General features: G+C 42.4%; 2 protein-coding genes across 6 annotated transcripts in view; one reads left to right on the forward strand and one right to left on the reverse strand.

Annotated features, from left to right (window-relative positions):
- The first annotated feature begins 13,932 nt into the window (after window positions 1-13,932).
- Window positions 13,933-16,818, forward strand: ppp1r17 (protein phosphatase 1 regulatory subunit 17). 3 transcript variants are annotated; one of them, XM_021620553.2, is made up of 4 exons: window positions 13,933-14,070; window positions 14,483-14,637; window positions 15,031-15,207; window positions 15,453-16,818. In XM_021620553.2, exons 2-4 carry the CDS (start codon window positions 14,559-14,561, stop codon window positions 15,473-15,475), a joined length of 279 nt encoding a protein of 92 aa, XP_021476228.1. In that variant the 5' UTR covers window positions 13,933-14,070; window positions 14,483-14,558; the 3' UTR covers window positions 15,476-16,818. The 3 variants fall into 3 exon arrangements, with proteins under 3 accessions (XP_021476228.1, XP_021476226.1, XP_021476227.1); XM_021620551.2 differs by having other exon boundaries at window positions 13,935-14,070; window positions 15,470-16,818; XM_021620552.2 differs by having other exon boundaries at window positions 14,036-14,070; window positions 14,519-14,637; window positions 15,470-16,818.
- A 435-nt stretch (window positions 16,819-17,253) lies between these two features.
- LOC110535511 (calcium/calmodulin-dependent 3',5'-cyclic nucleotide phosphodiesterase 1C) overlaps window positions 17,254-25,858 on the reverse strand; it is a 114,557-nt gene continuing 105,952 nt past the window's right edge. For 2 of the 3 annotated variants that reach the window (XM_036935215.1, XM_036935214.1), the window contains one exon: window positions 17,254-19,437. In XM_036935215.1, the coding sequence (XP_036791110.1) occupies window positions 19,256-19,437 (182 nt within the window). In that variant the 3' untranslated portion in view covers window positions 17,254-19,255. Of the gene's footprint in view, window positions 19,438-24,654 lie in introns of those variants that run through there. The other variant, XM_021620554.2, reaches the window with a different exon arrangement.

The following is a 25,858-nucleotide window of genomic DNA, read 5'->3' on the forward strand; positions in this document are numbered from 1 at the left end:
TTTGGCAGTATGTCCAAAGGGCCTCACAACCACAGTCCACATGTACCCATGCCAGCTCAGGACTTCCACATCCGGCTTCTTCAACTGCGGGATCGTCTGAGACCAGCCACCTAGACAGCTGATGAAATTGTGGGTTTGCTCAACCAAAGAATTTCTGCACAAACTGTCAGAAACCATCTCAGGGAAGCTCATCTGTGTGCTCGTCATCCTCACTAGGGTCTTGACTTGACTGCAGTTTGGCGTCATAACCGACTTCAGTGGGCAAATGCTCACTTTCGATGGCCACTGGCACGCTGGAGAAGTGTGTTCTTCACGGATGAATGCCGGTGTCAACTGTACCAGCCAGATGGCAGACAGTGTGTATGGCGATGTGAGCGGTTTGCTGACGTCAACGCTGTGAACAGAGTGCTCCATGGTGGCGGTGTGGTTATGGTACGGGCAGGCACAAGGTACGGACAATGAACATAATTGCATTTTATTGATGGCAATTTGAATGCACAGCGACACAGTGACGAGATCCAGAGGCCAATTCTTGCTCCATTCATCCGCCGCCATCACATGTTTCAGCATGATAATGCACAGCCTCATGTCGCAAGAATGCTGTTCATTGACTACAGCTCAGCATTCAACACCATGGTACCCTCTAAGCTCATCATCAAGCTGGAGGCCATGGGTCTCAACCCCATCCTGTGCAATTGGGTCCTGGACTTTCTGACGGACCGCCCCCAGGTGGTGAAGGTAGGAAACAAAATACCCTTCGCTGACACCTCAAGGGTGCATGCTCAGCCACCTCCTGTACTCCCTGTTCACCCACTACTGCTTGGCCATGCACGCCTCCAACTCAATCATCAAGTTTGCAGAACAACAACAACGAAACAGCCTACAGGGAGAAGGTGAGGGCATGAGTGTGGTGTCAGGAAAACAACTTCTCACTCAACGTCAGCAAAACAAAGGAGATGATCGTGGACTTCAGGAAACAGCAGAGGGAGCACCCCCCTATCCACATCGAAGGGACAGCAGTAGAGACGGAAAGATTTAAGTTACCCGGCGTACACATCACTGACAAACTGAAATGGTCCACTCACACAGACAGTGTTGTGAAGAAACCTCAAGAGGTTGAAGAATTTGGGCTTGTCACCCAAAACCATGACAAACATTTACAGTTACACAATCAAAGCATCCTGTCGGGCTGTATCACGCCTTCAACCGCAAGGCTCTGCAGAGGATGGTGCGGCCTGCAAAACGCATCACCGGGGGCGAGGTCAGTACAGGTGCATTAAGGCTGAGACCGAGAGACTGAAAAACAGCTTCTATCTCAAGGCCATCAGACTGCTTAGCAGCAATCACTGACTCAGAAAGTCTGTTTCCTACATTAAACCCAATCACTGGCCACTTTAATGAATGGATCACTAGTCACTTTATACAATGTACTCTAAATAATGCCACTTTAATAATGTTTGCATATCTTACATTACTCATCATGTGTGTGTATATACTGTATTTTATACCATCTATTGCCTATGCCGCTTGGCCATATACTTATATGTACATATTATCATTCACCCCTTTAGATTTGTGTGTATTAGGTAGTTGTTGGGGAATTATTAGATTACTTGTTAGATATTACTGCACTGTCGGAACTAGAAGCACAAGCATTTCGCTACACTCACATTAACATCTGCTAACCTTGTGTATGTGACAAATAAAATTTGATTTGTACACACTTCCTGGAAGCTGAAATACGACTCAAACTCACCCTCTGGCTTAAACAGAAGTCTAAACTCTAGTGGTACTGTACCTCAATGTATATTAGTTGCGTGGTAAGAAACGGAAGGAAAAAAAACAAGCCGCTTTCGACAAACCCACTCATTTTCACACTTGCACTTCTTTCCATTCAATGCACCCACACTCCGGTAACCATATTGGTGTATATGGTGTTAATTCAGATTCAAAAGTCGAACAGCCGCGATATGGCGCCGTGACCAAAATAAAACACAATTTTGGGAGGAAACAATTGAGTCGAGAACTGTGGTCGAGTGAGCAGAGGACGGGTGACGCGAGTGCAGGCTAGCATGGCGCGAGCAAATTAAACTTGAGATCTTGCGAGTGTGACTGAGCGAACAGAACTGTATTTCTGCGTGCAGTAAATATTTTTTGTTGGAGCAGAGATTTTTGTTCACCTGAAGAAATACTTAGTACATGTCAAGACTTAGAAATGACTGCGCTCACAAATACGCCGCGTTCCCACATGGATGTATTTTGGAGCATTTGTGAACAGCAGTTTTCAGTTCTTTCCACAGATTCTCGATTGGATTCAGGTCTGGACTTTGACTTGGCCATTCTAACACCTGGATATGTTTATTTTTTAACCATTCCATTGTAGATTTTGCTTTATGTTTTGGATCATTGTCTTGTTGGAAGACAAATCTCCGTCCCAGTCTCAGGTCTTTTGCAGACTCCATCAGGTTTTCTTCCAGAATGGTCCTGTATTTGGCTCCATCCATCTTCCCATCAATTTTAACCATCTTCCCTGTCCCTGCTGAAGAAAAGCAGGCCCAAACCATGATGCTGCCACCACCATGTTTGACAGTGGGGATGGTGTGTTCAGGGTGATGAGCTGTGTTGCTTTTACGCCAAACATAACGTTTTGCATTGTTGCCAAAAAGTTCAATTTTGGTTTCATCTGACCAGAGCACCTTCTTCCACATGTTTGGTGTGTCTCCCAGGTGGCTTGTGGCAAACTTTAAACAACACTTTTTATAGATATCTTTAAGAAATGGCTTTCTCTTGCCACTCTTCCATAAAAGCCAGATTTGTGCAATATACGACTGATTGTTGTCCTATGGACAGAGTCTCCCACCTCAGCTGTAGATCTCTGCAGTTCATCCAGAGTGATCATGGGCCTCTTGGCTGCATCTCTGATCAGTCTTCTCCTTGTTTGAGCTGAAAGTTTAGAGGGACGGCCAGGTCTTGGTAGATTTGCAGTGGTCTGATACTCCTTCCATTTCAATATTATCGCTTGCACAGTGCTCCTTGGGATGTTTAAAGCTTGGGAAATCTTTTTGTATCCAAATCCGGCTTTAAACTTCTTCACAACGGTATCTCGGACCTGCCTGGTGTGTTCCTTGTTCTTCATGGACCTCTGAGACTATCACAGTGCAGGTGCATTTATACGGAGACTTGATTACACACAGGTGGATTGTATTTATCATCATTAGTCATTTAGGTCAACATTGGATCATTCAGAGATCCTCACTGAACTTCTGGAGAGAGTTTGCTGCACTGAAAGTAAAGGGGTTGAATAATTTTGCACGCCCAATTTTTCAGTTTTTGATTTGTTAAAAAAGTTTGAAATATCCAATAAATGTCGTTCCACTTCATGATTGTGTCCCACTTGTTGTTGATTCTTCACAAAAAAATGCAGTTTTATATCTTTATGTTTGAAGCCTGAAATGTGGCAAAAGGTCGCAAAGTTCAAGGGGGCCGAATACTTTCGCAAGGCACTGTAGCAGTCTACTGAATTTTTTTGGACCAATCGGGGCTTGACTGCTCTCTAACATGTTTGACCATACAGTGAAAGGTGAACGATGGCTGACAAAAAGAGATGAGTTCGATTAGTTTTTCAGTAGAGAAACTATGCCTATCACACACATTCAGTATTGAATCATCATTCTAACTAATAGACAGCAGCTTTGGCTTCAGTTAAAACACATGGCTAAACGTTAGTTAGCTAGCTAACATTAGCTAGTTAGCTTCCTTGATAGACTAAATAACTACCTATTTCAATATTGAAATCATAGTTGATTAGCTAGCTAGTTGGAGAGCTAGTTTCTCTCTTGAAAAACTATCGAACGTACCTCTATTTTTGTCAGCCATCGTTCACCTTTCACCGTCCCCTCATCTCTATGTTCCAAAATTTGGTTAGAAACCAGTCAAGCCCTGATTTGTCCAAAAACATGGCAAGTGTTTCCGTAGACTGCTACAGGCTATTTTCATTGGCTAGAAATACCCCATTATGGAATTATTATTGTAATCAGTTGCTCTCCAAAATGGATTTTGGAGAGCAACTGGAAAATTGGTGTCAGAGGGAGAAAAGATGCCTGTGTGGTGACCCGGTGTATTTGTGAGTGCAGTAATTTGACATGTATTTCAGGCGAACGAAAATCTCTGCTCTCAAATAATTTACTGGATGCGAAAATGCAGTCTCTCGTGCAGAACTGTGCATGTGCAAGCCGTGATATCAAATGCACACCCTTGATATGAAGTTGTTTTTGACGAAAATGAAAATGTGTCATTTTGTCACTTTCACAAGGTTGGAGTAATAACATGCTTAACTACTTTAAGACATTGGCTCGAATCTAGGTTGTGCCTTTAGATTTTGAGAAGAATGAACAACTAAGGAAGAACATTTCACCTCTCCAACCCCAAACCCCGGCTTGGTCTGCTTCGCAAGCTGTCAAGTCTACTCCCGCTACCCCACTCGACATCGCTGGTTTACTAACCACTGGTCTTGGCAACCCATCATGATGCACACCTGGTAACCCTCATTGCACTCACCTGCGCCTCATCATGAGGCAGACCTGAACTTCATTCCTTACCCTGATTACTTCCCCTTTATCTCGCACTAACTAGCATCACTCTTCAGGCAGTATTGGTTCAGTTTTCATGTCCAGACGCTTCTCTTGTTTTGTATCACGCCATGTTTGTTATTATTAAACTCACCATCTACACCTGCTTCCTGACTCCCTGCGTCTACATTTACAGAATACTGCCTCAGAAATGATGGAAGCAGGAGATGATTACACCATCTTCCAGATGGTCGAGGAACTGATTAATTTACTCTATCAATACCACGACCAGCTGGCTCTACTATATATGACCATGAAGGAGGTCCTCCGCGTTCTCCACCACCAGTGAAGTTCTCCATACTTCTGACGGAAAGCCTCCTACCATGAGTTGTCACAGTGAGCCAGTCCCCCAGCCTACCCAGCCTTCCAACCAAGTCAGCGATGCCTGACTTTCCCTTCCGGAGAAGTATGACGGTACTCCATTGAAATGCTGTGGCTTCCTACTCCAGTGCTCCCTCTATTTCCCCTATCAGACGGGAGCTCCCACCCACCACCGAGAGGTCCAAGGTTGCCACGGTAATTTCCCTGCTGACCGGACGGGCATTGGAGTGGGCTACGACCTGGGAGAGAGGAGAGGAGGAGAGGATGAGTTGGATTCCAATGAGAGTTTCAGGGCAGTCTTCGACCATCCTCCAGACGGCAGAGAGGGAGGTGGGCAACTTTTTCAACTACAGCAGGGTGCCCAGACCACTGTGGAGTATGCCCTTACCTTTCGGACTGTGGCAGCCTCCAGCGGATGAAATGAGCCAGAGCTCCGCACTCTATTCCGCAGTGGACTGCGCAAGAAGGTCCAGATGGACTTGGCATGTCGAGATGACAACCTAGTCTTGGACGGTCTCATCTCGATGGCCATCCCTCCTCTGGAGGAGGCCATCCCTCCTGAAGCAGAGGCCATGCATCTCTCTGCGGCATTGCCAGAAACAGCTGGGGCTCTGTTCCTATTGCGGCCAGGAGGGGCTTCAGCGGTGCCGGTGCGTCCTAACCCGGGGTCCACTAAAGCAGAGGGGTGGCCCCATGACCTTCCATCTCCCAGGGTAGTAGTGAGTATTCCATCATCACTTTCCGCCAAACCCTTTCTGGTGTCAATTTCACTGGCTGTCCCTTATCAGTTGTCTCTATAGCTCTAGTGGACTCCGGTGCTGCTAGGAACTTCATCAACCCGGCCCTCTCCACCTCGCTGAACATAACTTCATTCTGGTCTCCTTTTCCTGGATATGTGATGTGGTAAACCGGGGGGTGTTGGGTTAAGTGGACAGAGATTAATACAGAGACATGGAGGCTCTGGTCAGAAAACACGACTTCACTAGACAACAAAATAAACGTAGCATCAAAGTAATGTAGGTTTGGCTCAGCCCTTCATCTCAGATTCTGCTCCGTGTCTGTCTCTCCTCGCGGTGTGACACGTGCCCCCTATATGTGGCCTGCATGGCTGGTTGGCACTCTCCCCTAATTACCTCTACTTGGAGCCATCAGGGTCGGGGTGACCAGCCTGTGTACTCCCAGCAGAGGGAGCCAACGTCGCAGCACGTTCCTCTCCTTTATCACCAACCTCCGGGGCAGACCTCCCGGGATACCACAGCGACCATTGGGATCCGGCACAATTACTCACATCACAGCACCCCTCACCGTGGGACCCAAGCACCAGGACAACCTTCCCGTCTTCATCATTGCCGCACTCATACACAAAGTCATCCTCGGCCTCCCATGGCTCCAACTCAATAATCCCACCATCTCCTGGTCAAAGATGAGAATCACCGCCTGGGGACCAGGATGCTGGAGGAACTGCTTTCCCACACCCTGTAGTTCAACATCGGTGGAGGGTCCTGTGAGTGTCCTCCAGCCCATCAAGCAATCCTCACATATCATTGGCCCCGTGTTTAGGAATGTTGACATCCGCCAGACTCTGGAGAGGGAACCCGCTCCTGCCCTCTAGAGCGCATCTACATCCCCACGGGGTGAGCGATCGGCTGTTGACCTGGGTGCACACATCCCTTGCCGTTGACCTGGGCACACCCAGGTATCACCTGCACCATCTAATCCCTATCCGATAAACACTGGTAACCCACCTTGGTGCAGGACGTTGCCCACTATGTCAACTCATGTTCGGTATGTACTCAATCCAAATCTCACCGACTTGCTCCAGCAGGTAAACTACTCCCCCTTCCCCTCCATCAGTGGCCTTGGTCACATCTGTCCATAGACTTTGTAACAGATTTCCCCCTTTCTGATGGTTTTACCACTATTCTGGATGTTGACAGATTCTCCAAATCTTGCCGTTTTATCCCTCTCTGGTCTACCTACTGCTCTCCAGGTCGCTGAGGCACTATTCTAGCACTATTTTTCTGGTATTATGGCGTTCCGGAGGACATTGTTTCCGACTGTGGTCCCCAATTCATGTCAAGGGTCTGGAAAGCCTTTATGGAGAAGCTGGGGGCCACGGTCAGCCTGACATTCGGGTACCAGCCTCAGTCTAACGGGCAGGTGGAGAAGACCAACCAGAAGCTGGGGAGGGTTCCTAAGGAGTCAACACCAGGACCGACAGGCTGAGTGGGAACTCACTTTGTCACTCCTCCACCGGGCTGACTCCCTTCCAGTGCGTCCTGGGATATCCGCTGGCCCTGGCTCCGTGGACTCCGAGCCAGACCGAGGCCCCTGCAGTTGACGAGTGGTACCAGAGGGGGTATGAACGCCACCCACCTGAGGCTCCAGCGTGCCTTCTACCATCAGAATGATCAGGCAGAACGCCACCCCTCCCCTCCTGGACTCCCAACGTCATGGGGGTTGCCTCCAGTACCTGGTGGACTGGGAGAGGTACGGTCCAGAGGAGCGGTGTTGGGTTCCAGTGGACAACTTTCTAGATCCCAACGTCATCCGAGATATTTCCCGTCCTCGCCCTTGTGGACTTCTCCCTGGCCTGCGTTGTCCTGCGGATGGAGCCGCACACTGGTGGGAAAGGGGGTGGGGGGGAGAAGTCACGTCTAATCCCACTCCGGCGCTTGACTTCGCCGGTTTAATAACCACCGGTACTGGCAACCCATCAAGACGCACACCTGGCGACCTTCATTACGCACACCTTCGCCTCATTTCGCACACGTGGACTTCATCATTACCCACACGTGGACTTCATCATTACCCTTAATTACTTCCCCTTTATCTAGCACTCCGTAGAGTCAGGCAGTATTGGTTCCGTTTTCATGTCCAGACGCTTCTCTCGTTTTGTAACTCACCATATGCACCTGCTTCCTGGCTCCCTGGGTCTACGGTACACACGTGTTCCCGGAGGTCTTGCGATGTTGCGCCTCAGGGTTTAAAAACTCTATTATAGGGTTTAGAGAAAAACACAGAAAATAAGGTTCTGAGGTTAACCTGTCTACGATACTGGTTCCCAATTGGGGATCAACCCTCCCACGTTCAGCTGAAACGGTGGCGCATGGAACGCAAAAATATTCTTAAAAATATTTAACCTCCACACATTAACAAGTCCAATAGCTCAAATGAAAGATAAACACCTTGTTCATCTAGCCAGCAAGTCAGATTTCTAAAATGTTTTACGGCGAAAACATAGCACATATATATGTAAAACCACCACCAGACACAGCTCATTTCAATAGCCAAAACATGCAATCAACAAACGCAGGATTAAAAAATAAATCGCTCACTAACCTTTTGAAAATCTTCATCAGATGACAGTAATATGACATATTACACAGTACATATTTTTTTTTTCAATAATATGCCATTTATATCCATAAATGTCCATTTACAGTGAGTTCACCTTCAGAAATTACTCAAAAATGCCCGCAGGAAATCTATGTAGCGCGGCAAGATAACGTAAATAGACATCATAAACTTTGACTAAATATACATGTTCTACATATAGTTAGAAAGATACACTGCTTCTTTATGCAACCGCTGTGTTAGATTTATTTTTAACGTTACAGAAATCGCACACTATTCCATATGCTGAGACAGCGCTCAGTTCCAAGCTACATTTCCACGTAATGTTGGAGTCAACAGAAACACAGATTTAAGCATAAATATTCCCTTACCTTCGATGGTCTTCGTTCAGAATGTTCTGGAAGGCTTCATACTTACCCAATACATCGTTTGGTTTCAAGTCTTGCGTCTTTGTATTAGCTACTGCTAATAACATCAGCTGAAATGCACCCAAAACGTCCTCTGGTCCGGATAAGTTGCGCATCAAAACTTCAAAATTACACATTATATGTCGACTAAACAGGTCAAACTAAGTGCAGAAGCAAGCTTTATGATGTTTTAGACGTGCAAAACAAACTTCAATTCAATCGGCCATCGTCTGCCCTTCTCTTGAGTGCTGGAAACAAAGGAATGGCTGGGACCAATTCGCGCCCATACGCACAGCCTATTCTCTCGTGGCACGCACTAATTTCACTCCCATAGGGTCAATTCTCGCGGGATTTGAACGATTTGAAGCTCTAATGAAAGAGGACATCTAGCGGAAGAGAAAGAAAGTGTCCCCAGAATCATAGCTCGTTGGGAAGGGTGGGGGCCATGACGTCAAAGTTGCTCCAACTTTCATGGCCACAAAAACTAGTTTGGAAGAATGCCTGCCCTGTGAGTTCTGCTATACTTACAGACATAATTCCAACGGTTTTAGAATCTTTAGAGTGTTTTCTATCCAATAATAATTTTTATTTGCATATATTAGCAATTTTTGACAGATTTTTTTTCCAGTTTACTAGGGGTACCCAATCTCTCCAAAGGGGGCGTATGTCTGCCATATCCTTAACAGGTTTTAACACCAATCTTAGGAGATCTTATGTTTTGTTCCATGAGAGAATATCAGTCAGCCTGACCTTTATGAATTATGAAGCCTTCATGTGCTTTTTTTATTATTACATTAATGGTTAAAAATTCACAAAGTGGCGTTAGCTGATGACGATTATCTGATTGCACAAACCGTATAAAATCTCCTAAACTCATGTTAACCACAGACCGTATTTTTGGCATTTATCCAAAAACCCTACAAAAATGCCATTTCATTTCTACATAGGCTTTGTTCAACGAACAATGGTGGAGTTGGTGCCTACAAAGATGCAATTACTCTGTCTCTATAGGACGATATTTTTTTTATTTTCACCTTGTTGGGCTAGACAAAATCTATTTTTGTTGTAGTAATGGTGCAAGAATAGCGTTAACAAATCTGTGTTTTTCTAGGGAACTCGGAAACAGTGGTACAGCGTAGCCTCATTAATTTTATCTGGGGGATTTTTTTTTTCATAGTTGCACAGTGCTTGATACTAGAGGAGAAAATGCCATGTGACAAGAACACATCAACAACCCAGTCTCCCATCAGACTTCAAAGGGCCCCGCCTGATTGAAACATGAGTGGTTTATTTGTGATAAGCAGACAACAGGTTATGTAATACATTTATTACAAATAGAATAGGCTTCTATGCTCTCAGCAACTTGGTAATGTAGTCAATGGTATCCCCTATAGAAGGATTATGTAGGGTCATGTGGCACAACCTACCATTTACATTTGTTTTTCATAACTGGGCAACTATGTCAGATAAATGTCCATTGCTTTTTTAGATTTAGTTACAAATAAGCAGAAGTTCAATCAACCAATGATATTTTACAGAGAAATAATTAAGACTTTCAGCATTCTTATAGGGAAGGCCACTCAACATGCTCGGCACTGACACAAATTACTGATGATTGGCTGAAAGACATTGATTATTAGAAGATTTTAGGAGCTGTTTTGTTATATTTCATTGCAGCTATTGATATCATTGATTACTGAAAAAACGTAGGTGTTATGGATTTACATCTTTATCATGGATTGAGAGTTCCCTATCTAATTGAACACAGTGTATTTTTTTATGGAAGCCTCTCTAAAACAAATTCAGTTGAGTGTGGTGTACCACAGGGCAGCTGACTTGGGGCATTATTGTTTTCTGTGTGTACTAATGACCTTCCACCGACCTTAACCTCTCTGGTAGAAGTGGGCGTCCCACCTCGACAACAGCCAGTGAAATTGCAGGGTGACAAATTCAAAACAGAAATCCCATAATTAAATTTCCTCAAACATACAAGTATTATCCACCATTTTAAAGATACACTTCTTGTAAATCCAACCACAGTGTCCGATTTCAAAAAGGCTTTACTGTGAAAGCACACCATGCGATTATGTTAGGTCAGCACCTAGTCACAGAAAACCATACAGCCATTTTTCCAGCCAAAGAGGAATCACAAACAGCAGAAATAGAGAGAAAATTAATCACTAACCTTTCATCAGATAGCACTCATAGGACTTCATGTTACACAATACATATGTTTTGTTCGATAAAGTTCATATGTATATCCAAAAATCTCAGTTTACATTGGCGCGTTATGGTCAGAAATGCATTGTCTCAAACAAACATCCGGTGAAAGTGCAGAGAGCTACATCAAATTACAGAAATACTCATCATAAACATTGATAAACGATACAAGTCTTATACATGGAAATATAGATAAACTTCTCCTTAATGCAACCGCTGTCAGATATCAAAAAGGCTTTACGGAGAAAGCACACTTTGTGATTCTGTTAGGTCTGCACCTAGCCGCAGAAATCCATACAGCCATTTTCCAGCCAAGGAGAGTGTCACAATCGTCAGAAATAGCATTAAAATTAATCACTTACCTTTGATGATCTTCATCTGGTGGCACTCCCAGGTCTCCATGTTAGACAATAAATGTTTGTTTTGTTCAATAATGTCCCTCTTTATGACCAAATACCTCCTTTTTGTTCGCGTTTTGTCCAGTAATCCGAATGCTTAAGGGCAAGTCCAGACAAATTTTTTTTTTAAATTACACTAAAAGTTAGTAGAAACATGCCAAACGCTGTTTAAAATCAATCGTCCGGTTGATTTTCTCATAAATAATCAATAAAAAGCTTTGTTAATAGGAAAGGAGAAATGAGAAAGGCGCGTTCCCGATCAGGCGCATGGCTGATGATTGAACTGGCCACTGATTGAAAGTGCTGTATCTCCCTAATTTTTCAGAGTAAAAGCCTGAAACAATGCCTAAAGACTGGCCACCTCTAGAGGAAGCCATAGAGACCGAACTGAACTGGGTCCTAAGTCTTTGTATGGTGGATAGGCTTTCAATGGAAAAACAGCCTTTCAAAATAATAGTACTTCCTGGTTGGATTTTCCTTGATTTTTGCCTGCCATATCAGTTCTGTGATACTCACAGACTACCAATTATATAATCTACTAATTATATGCATATCCTATCTTCTGGGCCTGAGTAGCAAGCAGTTTAATTTGGGCACACTTTTCATCCAAAATTCAGAATGCTGCCCCCTACCCTAGTGAAGTTAAGTAAAGCTTGTGAGTCTATGTGTGCTGACAACTCAACTGTATACATGTCAGCTACAACAGTAATATAAATCACTGACACCCTTAACATAGAGATCCAGACAGTTTTAGAATGGGTAACTATCAGTGGGCTGGTGTTATCTAAAAACTAAAAGCATTGTTTTTGGGACAAATCACTCACACAACCCTAAACCTCATTTAGATGTATTATTGCATGTGGCAATTCAGCAAGTTGAGGGGACTAAACTACTGGGTGTAACCCTAGATAGCAAGCTGTCATGGTCAAAAATGTAGACTCAATGGTTGCTAAAATGGGAAAAGGTCTGTCCATGATAAGGCATTTCTCTGCTTTCTTGATCTAAATCCTACAAGCCCTAGTTTTGTCGCACCTGGACTACTGCCCAGTTGTGTGGCAAAGGACATGTGAATGTAACAGAACAGAGCAGCACATATTGCACTTTAGATGTCAGTAGTATGCATGTAAATCTCTCCTGGCTCAAAGTTGAGGAGAGATTGACTGCATCACTATTGGTCGTTGTGCGAGGTGTTGATGTGTTAAAGGTACTGAACTGTCTGTTCAAGCAGTTGGCACACAGTTCAGACACTCATCTGTACCACACAAGACATGCAGCCAGATGTCTCTTTACAGTTCCCAGGTCCAGAACAGAGGCTGGGAAACACACAGTATTAAATAGAGCCATGAATAGACGGAATTCTCTGTCACCCCAGGTAACTCAAATTAGCAATAAAACAAGATTCAAAAACCAGATAACATAACACCTTAAGGCACGACGGGGACTGTGAAGAGACAGACATTTATATATATATATACTGAACAAAAAATATTAACGCAGTAGTTCTGGTCCCATGCACACAAAAAACAAACATTTTGTGCACACATTTGTTTACATCCCTGTTAGTGAGCATTTCTCCTTTGCCAAGATAACCCATCCACTTGCTAGATGTGCATAAATTGCATGTATTTTTTTGTGTGCATTTTGTCTTTAGCATTGAATTATGTCGTTTTATGTATTATATTTGTTGTGTTTTGGCAGCGGCTAACTGGGGATCCAAATAAAACACCAAATACAAACATTGAAGCACTGTTGCAGATATTTAGTTGAAACCTGGATGAAATTGAGAACTATTATGTACATTTAATCAGAAAAGCCACCAAGCTATTGCAAAATAAAGTTGACTAAAACAATCAAATGGAATAATTTAGCGCTGTGAAATTAGACACGGGATATTAGTCATATCGCATGTAGTATTGTGCCCAGGGGAAATATCACTGATCTCATATCGAAACATAATATCATGGGATGACAGAGGAGATACAGCGGATATCAATAACGAAAAGCAGGGGTTGGTTGAACGGGTAGCGTAAGCTTACTCCATCACATCTGGGATCTTCCTTTAACCGATCTGCTCTCCATTGGGGTGGCAGGTAGCCTAGTGGTTAAAGCGCTGAGCCAGTAACCGAAAGGTTGGTGGATCGAATTCCTGAGCTGACAAGGTAAAAATGAGTCGTTCTGCCCCTGAACAAGGCAGTTAACTGTTCCTTTGGCTGTCATTGTAAATAAGAATTTGTTCTTCACTGACTTGCCTGGTTATATAAAACATCTGCTCTTCATTTAACTTATCTGCCCTTCCACCTATCCATGTCACCCTTTTTTATTCTCCTAATTTTCCCTTTCCTCCAATTTTGTCTCATTCTTTCCTCTGCCACTGTCCCGTCTCCTATTCCTCTCTCCGTTTCTTCTGCTCTGTTTTCTTCCCCTCTCTTCCTTCCACCTTCCTCCTCCTCCCTTGCTTTCCTACATAAAGCCCCCCCCCCCCCCTCCCCTGCTGCTGTCATTGAACCTGTTGAAGTTTGCTAATTAAGATCCCATTCAAATTCATCATACCATTTGGACAGCGGTCCAGCAGACACAGGATAAGAGGGCTCCCGTCACCGTGACAACGGGCGCTAATGGAGACGGTGGACTGGGCGGATGGGTGGTGATGATGCTCCTCCTCCGAGCTACTTAACACCATGGCTTTGATCTGGCCCGGCACTCACTCCTTCTGTCCTGTCTGCTCACTGCACAGCTGAGGTGAGATATACACTCTACATCTCTATCTGTCTCTCTCTATAGCTCCTGTCTGTCTCTGTCTATTCTGTGTTTATTACTCTCTCCTCCGAATGGCATTATCATTGCTTTGTAGCGCTTGTGAAAAGTTTTAGTGAGTCTTTTATAACATTACAGATGTATTTATGCAATTGTGATTTATATTCATGTTTCTAATTGGCAAGGAGATTTTCGCCAGTTTACCAATTTATCCACTTGCAACAGTCAGTTGAACTAGAGCAAACTAGAGCACAGCATTAACAGAAAGGGGTTTTATCAGTCAAAATCTACTTTTAACTGAATCATTCAAAGCTAGACAATCTCAGACTACAGTTTCCCTGATGTGTTGAAGTCCCTTATTGACATGAGCATAAATAATGGATCTATGTGTGTCCAGACTGAGACTGGGCTGTGTTATCTGATCTGGGTCCAGACTGGGAGAAAAAGGATAAGAGAGAGAAGAGGAGGAGAAGATGTCTACAGGCTGTGGCTGTGTGAGGTCGCCCCCGGAGACAGCGGAACACAGACTGACGGGTGGACAGGAGCACCACTGTGAGTATCTGAGAGACAGAGGGGAGGGGGAGGGAAAGAGAAAGGAGAGAAAAGGAGAGAGAGAGCAGATCTCCACTGGGACCAACCAACACAGTGACAGATGGTAAGACAGCAGCCAGGTCTGCTTACTGTCACACAATGCCTCTGTGTATTCGTGATGGGGATTATGTATGTGTAGATTCACACACGCACGCACGCACACACACACTATGAAATACCACCACTTTACACAACATTATATCTGTATGGAATCGAATACGCAATACTATTCTTTGAAACCACAAGTTTCCGTGCCATTTTTGTGACTAACTCATCAATAGCAACAAAACAACACATATCTCATAGTTACTGTATAAATATAAATAACATGTATGTTATATTTCTGTGTAACAGATCAGATGGTGGAGCCTGTGAGGACCCTGCTAGAGGAGGGGGCAGGGATGACCAGAGCTGTGCAGGGGAAACACTGTCCTGAGGCAGTGCACCCCGAGGAGCAGCCAGATGAGCAGGAACTGAAGAAACCACGCAGGAAAGACACGCCCGTCCTCAACACTCCTCCACTCATACCAGGTCAGTCTCACTCTCTTGTGTTACTGTTAGAGACTAAATGAGACTTGAAGTAAACTGTAAAATAGTGGTTTGGCTTAATATGTTGACGTAATGTACAAGATGTGTAAGTAACCTCTATGCTTAAATTATGGACAGTAATGTATTTATACGGGTGACATTCTGTACATTGTGACCTTGTAAATTGATGTTGGTGTCGTAACAGATTCTCAGTATGAATCTTTTACCATTCTTTTTTATGTGTTGAGTCACTTGCCTTCATCAGGTGTGAGGATGGTGAAAGGAGAGAAGAGAATGATTCACATGGAGGATGAAGAGAAGGATGGAAAGAACTAGAAGTCATTGGAGGAGAGATTCTTGCCTACAATTTTTGTTGTTGTTGACATCGTTGTTTCCTGTTGTCACATTACTAATATGTAGCTTATACATGTTTATTAAAAGTAGCTCTACAATGTGTGGCTGTTATCTTTCATAAACAAGGTATAAAGATGTTGTCAATGCATGCATTCAATGTAATATACTGTCTCTAGCCAAAGGTTGCACCGTGGCCATTACAATGTAAAAAATAGCATATGTCTTATGGAAGATGCCAAAACGTTGGAGAAAACAATAGAATGAAAAGTCAAAGTTACTGGTTTCCATCTGTGGCAAAGTTTTCCCTAAATGGTTATGTCAAATCCAGCTCCAGAACCAGCCTAGCCAGCTGGCTATTCTTTTGAATATGGTGTAGTTAGAAAAAAACCCAGCAACAACAGATGATGCTAGCTAAGGTTAGCATGCTAGCTATCTACACTGACAGCTGTCAGTTCCCTATTTCTTGATGTTTCTCCAGTCCACGTCGAAATCACCATGACGTTCTTTCCCACCCCCAATTCTAAAACATGTATAAGTAGCCTGCCTCATTCATCAGAGGTGCAACCTAAACAAGCATTCTTGCTCTAGGGCAGAGAGGAAGAGGCAAAGCGAGAGGTTTTAATCTGCCCAAATCTGTTTGTGTAAATAAGTCCACGAACTGAATAACTTTTGTATGGAAGTCAATAAGAGTATCAAATTTGGACAACAATAAATGTCATCGCTAATTTGCTACAAGAGGCTTACTTGATTTAATAGAAGTTTCATAATGGTTAGGTTGTTACGAATGCACTGATGTAAGTGGACGCATGTGGGATTTAGGCCACTTTGAAAAAAATGTGTTAATATCAGAGTTGTGCTTGTTGTCATAGAGATACAGTATATAGAGGACTCATTATGGATCTAGCCGTTTTAGCATGGACATTTCCATTGAGGACTTCCACAATTTTAAAATAGTCAACTGGGTCGCTATTCCGAGCCAGAGAAATCAGCCAATGAAGAAGAAAATGTACTACTTTAAAATAGAGAGAGCCTCAATGGTGCTGCCCATGCTGTCCCAGATGCTATAAAGGCACAGATGCAAAGACGAGTCCTCTACGGCCTATTGTTCATGCGCTTATCTGTCCTCTCATGGGCTAGAATGGTCCCATCTGATCTCTCCTCCTCCCATGTGTTTCATCTTTGACATATATTTCCATTGTTAGAGCGATCACTTGACTATCTTGTCAATATAATAGACAATATCTAGGGCAGGAATTACATCTGGTGGGTGCCTTTAAAGCTAGACTAACGGGGGGGGGTTTCTTCCATACAGACCAGTGGAGGGCTGGTGGGAGGAGCTACCGGATGACAGGTTCATTGCAATGGCTGGAATGGAATAAATGGAACAAAGTCAAACGTGGTTTCCATATGATTGATGTGTTATACCATTCCATTGATTCCGTTCCCGCTATTACAATGAGCCCGTCCTCCTCTAGCTCCTCCCACCAGCCGTCACTGATACAGGCACAGAGACAGCAACATAATTGGACAATAGAACTCACAGGGCTGCGCTTGCTTTATTCAGATTTGCATTGCGTAGGCTTGCACTATTCAATTGTAGGCCCAATAAAAAAGTTACTCACAGTCTATGTCAGCTATTATGTTTATTGCTTTATTCCAGTCAATATTTCTTTGGGGAAAAAGTCTAGGTAGCCTAGTCAGCCCAAGTTTGAATATTTACCAAATTTGATCTCATTAACATTTCTTTGTAACACAAACAAATTAGCCATAAATAGAAAATATTCCCACATAGTTTACCCTGGTCAGAGGGACAAGGCATAGTAGACGGTATGCAGTTGGTGTTGTTAGTAGCCTACATTTGATCAGACTGCAACACAGCATGCATGCAACACAGCATGTCAGATCGCTAATGTTTAGGTGTAGGCAGCTACAACATTTTTGTAAAGAGTTTTTGCTTGTGTCTGACTGGAGTGATGCTTTATCCCCTTTGCTAAATGAATACCGGAGGAAAGTGGAGAGCGCCTTAAGCTTTGTGCATTGTGCCTGGCCCGCGCGACCTTGCAATTTTCTTGAATCTGATTGGTCTAGACAGGCACGCAGCACTCCGATGTGAAGGACAAATTGTGCATGAGTAGACAAACCATGAAGCAAAAATATGTAAAAAAAATATTTAAAAAAAACAGCACTTTGTGCCTATTTTGTCAATATTAAATTAAATGAAAAGTGCTGGGGCAAATGCCAGCTCACCACATGTTTTGTAGCAACCCTGGTCCTTATTGCTATTAGCCCATAGAGACGCATTGACAGTTAAATGAAAAGAAAATATGTTTTGAAGTGTCTGTCTTATATCTGAGAGATATAAGAAAGCTCAGGATTCATTTTTTTAATGTGGAAATGCCCTATTGACTTCCATTCATTTTTTTGGCTCTGAACACAAGTCGTGTCTTGTGAGGCTTGTACGTGTTTGCGATAGTCTTAGCTTTCAATGGTGGGGTAGCCCAAACAGTTCGGACACTACAGACAGAAGTTGGCACATTGTGGTACCAACTTCAGACAAGTCCCGTGAAGCTTGTGTGGGTCTTAGAGCAAAACAGAGAACACAGGTCTAGTTTTGATTTACAAATAACCTTAATTCAATGTGAAATCCACAAAGAATTTCACCATGTCGTTGGATTTAGGTTCAAAGTTGGGTGAAAAAAAGCCATAATTTCCTTATGTTGATTAACTTTTTTTCAAATCCAATCAGTCTTCCACATTGATTCAACGACAACACATTGCATTTTTGTTGCTGAAATAACATGGAAACAACGTTGATTCAGCAAGTTTTTGCCCAGTGGGCACCATCATTTTTCGTGAGTGTCTCAGCTTTCCATAGTGGTGTACATTCGTTTCTAGCCTAAACCGTTTGTACTCTGCAGATGTTTCAGACAGATTTCCGGGATGTCTCCTGGTCTGATAAACACTACTGTAGCTCTGCCACCCTCCACCGCAGTAGCGGAAGGCCAACATCAGTGGATGTGGTGGATTGAGCCGCGCCCATGCTAAAAAAAATGATTTATCTAGCTTAAACAGATTGCGACGGGGATTGTTTTATTATGCTAATTCGATTTTTGTGCGGGCCACGACTCTAGTTAACCTATGTCACTTTTGTTTTCACATGGCTCATGCCCGGGAGGCAGCCCGGTTCCAAATAGATTGCAATCAATGCTAACCAGGTTCACCCAGGGGGGCGGGGCATGCCCGTGGCATTAACCGAATCCCCTCATATGGCAATGGTTTATTTGCATATAGGCCGACTGTAGCTCAGATTGGTTATGGTTCACAGGTCTGTGTAGAGTCTGGGCCTGGACAAGATTGACATTTTTTTATTATTTTTTATTTACAGGGGAGTCTATTAATTGCCCAAATTTTCACAAATACCTGACTCAACGTCATTCCCAAACATGAAAACGTCTTCCAGGGGGGGTGTAGATAAACATATTTTAACAAGATTGAATGGGTCTAAAACACTGTCACTTCCTCTTTAACTACTATATATAAAATCCTAATTGAATAATCTGTTGTCTACGTACAGCTTTGCCTTGTCACCAGTATAAGTTTAAGTGAGAACAACGTGGGTTGCAACGTCTACAGATGTCATTTCCCTGTGAGGTCGCTTCCTGTGAGGTCTCTTCCTGTGAGGTCACTTCTTGTGATGTCACTTACTCCAGCGCAGGGAGATGCTTTGAAGCTTCCTGACTCTGCTCCTGGGGTCGATGGGCCTGCCCTCGGTTCTCTCCCTCTCTTTCTCTCTGGAGGGTAGTGCCAGGTGAGAGTTGGCACAGTAGCTGGGTCTCTTGTAGTAGCGAATCAGGTCATAGCCCTCCGAGCCTGACAAGTCTGCAAGAGAAAAGGTCACCATGTCAGTTGTCAGGGAAAAACCATCGTCAAGGTTTTTATTTTGTTTATTTTTATTTTTTATTTTTTATACATGGTCACATCTCTATCCTCATATGCAGATACAGTATATGTGTATGTGGTGCAAACCTGAGTTAAAATACTTATTAAGTTATTTCAATTACTTTCAAGTATTTTTTTTTTGAAAGACAAGTAGTTGAATACTGGAATGTATTTGGAAATACACCTGGAAAGTATTTGAAAATACTTAAAAACACTGACTCAAATACACTCCTATTTTCAAATCCAGACATTTGAAAATAGTATTTGAAATAAGTCATTGAAAATACTTTCAAATAGGAGGCTATTTATAGGAAATTATTTGAAAATACTTTCAAATATTTCCAATATAAGCAGTTGATTCAGTCCACATTATTTGAAAATACTAAAAAAACACAGCAAATAATTTGTTAAATAACAAATAACGAAACACAAATGTATTTGAACCCAGATCTGATGTGGTGCTATCTATTGTTTATTCTATTATTTTGTAAACCATTGTAGGGTACTTTTATGGGTTATTCTGTTATAGGTAGTCTGGTGTTAGACCTCACACATACAGTACTGACAATACAAACATCTTGTGTGCTTACTACATAATAGGTTTTACAAAAAGTTTTGAACTGGACACAATGAAGACACTGAGTCGTGATCTGAGCCCTTTGAGTTCAGATTTATTGTCACAACAGTGCACTAACGTAGCGTTGGAACAAACACCACCACATGGCCTGCTGCACAGTTTGTTCTTGGTGTGTGATCAATAAAATCTTCAATTCAAACAAAATAAGACAAAAAAAGTGGGAAAAAACATGAGGACAACCGGTTTGATGATTACCAAATGAAACCCCTTTAAGCAATACTCACAGAAAAAAAGTCAACATTGTTATGGCTTCAAATACATAAAGTAAGTGCTGTGAAAAAGTATTTTCCCGTGTCAGATTTTCTGTATTTTTGCATATTTTTTACACTGAAAGTTATCAGATCTTCAACCAAAACCTAATTTTATATAAAAGGGAACCTGAGTGAACAAATAATAAACCATTTAGACATATTTATTTATTAAAGAACGCTTCAACACCCAATGGCCCCGTGCGAAACAGTAATTGCCCCCTTATACTTAATAACTGGTCATGCCACCTTTATCTACAATAACTGCAACCAAACGTTTTCTGTAGTTATCAATTAGTCTCCCACAGTGAGTGGAGGAATTTCGTCCCACTCCTCCATGCAGAACTGCTTCAACTCAGTGACATTTGTGGGTTTTTAAGCATAAACAGCTAATTTCAGGTCCTGCCACATCTCAATGGGTTTGGCCGGCAGGGATGTTCTTGTCCCATCGCGCACTAGCGACTCCTGTGGCGGGCCGGGCACAATGCACGCTGACATGGTCGCCAAGTATACGGTGTGTCCTCAAACTCATTGGTGCGGCTGGCTTCTGGGTTAAGCGGGCGTTGTGTCAAGAAGCAGGGAGACTTGGCAGGGTCGTGTTTCAGAGGACACACGGCTCTCGACCTTCGCCTCTCAGTAACTACCAATTGGATACCACAAAGTTGGGGAGAAAAAAGGGGTAGAAAAATATAAAATAATTATAACAGAATTACTGGTTCCTTCAATGGTGGCAATGCATCCAGGTCATGATGTAGCAAAGCATCCCCAAAGCATCACACTACCACCACCATGCTTGGCCGTTGGTATGAGGTTCTTAATGTGGAATGCTGTGTTTGATTTTCGCCAGACATAACAAAGCCCATGTCAGCCAAAAAGTTCTACTTTTGACTCATCTGTTCATAGAACATTGTTCCAGATCTCTTGAGGATCATCCAGGCGATGTTTTGGCAAACTTAAGATGAGCATTCATGTTCTTCTTAGTGAGCAATGGTTTCCACCTTGCTACTCTGCCATGAATCCCATTTTTGCCCAGTGTATTTCTGATGGTGGAATCACAAACACTGACCTTAGCCGAGGCTAGATATCCCTGGATGTTTTTCTAGAGTTCTTTGGAGAGATTTTGGCAAGACGGCCACTCCTGGGAAATTCACTACTGTCCCAAACATTGTCCCGTTGGACAATATGGCTCTGATTGTGGTTCGGTGGAGCCCCAGAGACTTAGAAATGGCTTTGTAACCCTTTCCAGACTGATAAGCATCAACAACGTTTTTCTGGAGGTCTTCAGGAATTTGTTTTGATCGTGGAATGATGTGCCTCTAAAACCTGTGCTCTGACAAATTCAATCTGATGGTAAGGACCAAAGTTAGTCAGATTTATATTAGGCAGTGCTGGCCCAAATCAGGGCTGGTTGTTAACCGAAGGACTCAAACAGCTGACTGTAATTATCCCTTTAATTGGGTGAAATTAACTGGGGGGCGGCAATAACTTTTTCACACCTGAAGAGTGCATGTTTGGTTACTTCATTTTTTTCTCTCAGACTCCCTCTATATACCACTACAACCAGCGGAGGCTGGTGAGGGTAGGACGGCTCATAATAATGGCTAGAACGGAGCAAAAGGAATGGAATCAAACACATGTTTAATGTATTTGATACAATTCCACTTATTCAGCTCCAGCCATTATCACGAGACCATCCTCCCCAATTGAGGTGTCACCAACCTCCTGTGACTACAACCCACAAAAAGATCTGACCAAATTCATTGTGAAAATGTGCAATACTGCAGAAAATCAGACAGGGCAAATAGTATTTCACGGCACAGTAAAAAAAACTGAAATAAGGGGGATATATGTCGGAAACAAAACAAAACAAGATGAACATGGTTTCGTCTGTGGTGATTTCATCCCAGGGTTTGCTGATGAGTTGGTCATAGAGAAAGTGGGGGTCACAGAAATGACTATACTGGCACTACTAAACCGTGTGCCTCAAATTTACTGTACTGGCAATAGGTTGTTATCAATAACGCCATACTTCGATATCAACCTATACTAACCCCTAGCAATAGAACATAGAAGCATACTGCACTTCATATACCCACTCACACACCAATTCACAAAAAACTATGATCTATAGATTCTATACTCACCTATCAGCTTATCCTCATTTACACATGTCCATTTAAACCCTTCACACACAGTATGTTGACCGATCAAAATGTTAATATCTGACAATATATGACGCTGTTTCAGGAAGGCATGAGATTGCTGGTTTTGAGTTGAAGTAAAGGGAGCGCAAATTCACAAAGATTGCATGTCATAAAATAGTAAACGAAGGCGTGAGAATGGGGCCATAAGAATGGGTCTGTGCATGTTTTTACGTTCTCCAGGGATTCTTCACTATGACATTGTTCCACAGTCCAGATAACAGGCATGACTAAGTACGATTTCGAATGACAGAACTAGTACCACAGGGTAGCGGTCAGATACAAATATATGTAATGGTAAAAAAAAAAAAAAAAAAGGTAACACAGACCCTATCCCTTTGTATCACAAGAAACAACATGGAGAAATCATGGAAAGGGATAGCTGCCACAGAGTATTTACAATCACTCAACACTGACAAGATCTTGTGCTGAAATATGTCACAAAAGCTTGCAAGCTAGCTAGATTGAGACATATAGACTGCTCTACAGGGCAACACTGAAGTGAGTAGTAAAGACATATCTATTTTAAGGCAAAGATTCTTCCTTCTGGAGCAAAATAAATCATTTTGAGGAGCTTAAAACAGAAGTATTTACCCTTTTGTAGATTGAGTTTTATTTGAACTCTAGCATATCTATAATATCTGTTGTTTTTCTATCTTTGGTCAAGGCAACAGGAATTTCTACACAGTGAACCTGGAGGCCATTTTGGAAAACCCCAAAGATGACCCAGTCAATACTGTACATGTACTATAAGTCTGCTTCTTGAACACAACATTAAATATTTTGATTCTTTACTTTCTACATTTCATTACGTGTAGTAACCTTGAGTTTGTTCTGTTTGTTTTGTTTTCTGTGTTTTACTTTGTTTTTGAGATATAATAATTCTGTTAATGCTAAATTAATTTATTAACACAAAAAAACTGAAATTATATGTACATGCTGTGAATGATTTGTAGAAAACGTATGCATTGGTGAATCAAGATGGATCAATCGGATTCCACGTTTGTTCAACAAAGTTTTCACATCACAGTTGAACGTTGAGTGGGAATTAACTGACTCTCTCAACCCAATTCTTATCCACATGCTGGAAAACTCTCATGCGTTGTATACACCAATGCATTTGATAAAGACAGACTTGAGGATATGAGGATATTGTGTTGAGCTGCAGTCTCTTAAAGTAAAGTCAGAAGAAGTCCTGGAGTTGAAGTGCAAAGCGTAAATAACCAACTCATAATGACAAATTCACACTACTTTGAAATAATGAAACATTAACCCACTCATCCATGTCATTGGGGAGCAGAGATTCAGCAGAGACACTGTACATCAGAAGTCTTAGAAACGTTACTTCTCTCTGTCGACCACATTAAGACATTCAAAATGAGAACTATACACAATAATTCATAAATAACATAGAAATGTTATGTACAATAAATACATATTATACTCTGGCAACCAGGGAACTCCCCTAGCTAGAAATACCACGAACTAGAGAGAAAAGTAAGCAACGAAACCTAAGCACACATATGCAGTATATTTTGGCATTGTAACATGTTATAAACGGTTTATATCCCCCGCCCCGTAAAATGAATATGGTTGTTGTGCCTGGCTTAATAACAGTCGAATGATGTCATCACAATAACGTTTTGATGGTTGGAAATCAATCAAACCTGCACTGTGGAAAACATAAATCACCTACAGTACATTGTAAAAAATAATAACATGACATACTATTTAGAGACAACTTATGAATCAATCATGGTTCTCTGGACATTACTTATTTCTTTAGATTTACAATAAACATATGGCAATTCTAATGCTAGAGAATCATAGGTCAACACAATACATCATTATATTTATATACATTACCGTACACAATATTGTTTCTTAGTATTACTAAATATGTGTTATTTCTCTCTAAGAAGACGTTTCAATGATGAAGCCAATACGTTTCAGATTTCATATTTAGATTGTATGTTAACGGGTAACCATGACTTCATTTCACTTTATGTGATGTGTGCTAGTTAGAAAGTGCATTCTAGTTGCAAAATTAAATGGAAAAGCGAAACAAATCTAACAATCATTTATCTTATATATTTTATGTATGCAATATAAACAAGACAAATGTCGTTGTACTTTACTCATGTACATTTCTCATTGGGGCGGCAGTGTAGCCTAGTGGTTAGAGCATTGGACTAGTAACTGAATGGTTGCAAGTTCAAATCCCCAAGATACAAGTCTATCATTTTGCCCCTGAACAGGCAGTTAACCCACTGTTCCTAGGCTGTCATTGAAAATAAGAATTTGTTCTTAACTGACTTGCCTAGTTAAATAACAATTTATTACACTGGTGGAAATAATAAAAACAGTTCTATGTCACCAATCTTTCAACACCCTTCTTAAATTCGCCGTTGTTTACATTTTGCTCGACACACACAGATGCACATCCTGTACAAACACAGAGAGGTCTGAAGGTCCAAATGCAAACCAGGCCAATCTTCCATCCCCCAGAACTTTGCTGTGATGAGTAGGAGCAGAGGAAGATACACAGATCAAACTGAAAGCTCCTCTGGGAGGGCCTAGCTAGTGTGGAGGCCAGGGCAACACAGGGCAGCACTGTCCTGTCCTTTAGCCTTACCCTCTCATGTACCAGCCTGTGCATGTGCTTGCCCCTCTCCAGTTGGAAGAAAGAGCCAATAGGTCCATCATGGCTCAGGAAATGGCAAAGGTCGCAATGTTTGTGCTAATTTGAAACCAGCACATTTACCATGGTAACACATGGACCGGCAAGTTCCACTTTGATTTGGGAGAAAAAAAGTGGACGGAAAAGAAGGATTCCACCAGAGACAGACACAAGTGGAACTACACTCTTAGAAAAAAGGGTTCCTAAAGGGTTCTTCAGCTGTCCCCATAGATAGAAGAACCCTTTTTGGTTCCATGTAGATCCCTCTGTGGAAAGGTGTTTTACCTGGAACCAAAAGCATTCCACCTGGAATCACAAAGGGTTATTAAAGGGTTCTCCTATGGGGACAGCCGAAGAACCCTTTTAGGATCTGAATAGCACCTTTTTTTCTAAGAGTGTAGTGTTGAAAAAAAAGAATACACCAAAATAAAAGCAGTACACATCCAGCAGAGGGCAATCTGGAACATTAGACAGAGAGAGAGAGAGGTGTCCCCTGGTAAATGAAGTCTTTGTTGGGGAACTGAATGGGCAGTTAGTTTGGATTGGACGTAGGAGCAGCCACCACTGCTGCAGCCGCTAGAGACGCAGGTAAACT

The sequence above is a fragment of the Oncorhynchus mykiss genome, chromosome 11 (genome assembly GCF_013265735.2).
Source record: "Oncorhynchus mykiss isolate Arlee chromosome 11, USDA_OmykA_1.1, whole genome shotgun sequence".
NCBI classification, from domain to species: domain Eukaryota; kingdom Metazoa; phylum Chordata; class Actinopteri; order Salmoniformes; family Salmonidae; genus Oncorhynchus; species Oncorhynchus mykiss.

Coding starts and splice junctions, on each gene's coding strand:
- ppp1r17 (XM_021620551.2), top strand. CDS start 14,559: ATGTCTACAGGCTGTGGCTGTGTGAGGTCGCCCCCGGAGACAGCGGAA. Junction 14,638..15,030: donor GGGTGGACAGGAGCACCACT/GTGAGTATCTGA, acceptor TCTGTGTAACAG/ATCAGATGGTGGAGCCTGTG. Junction 15,208..15,469: donor CACTCCTCCACTCATACCAG/GTCAGTCTCACT, acceptor TGCCTTCATCAG/GTGTGAGGATGGTGAAAGGA.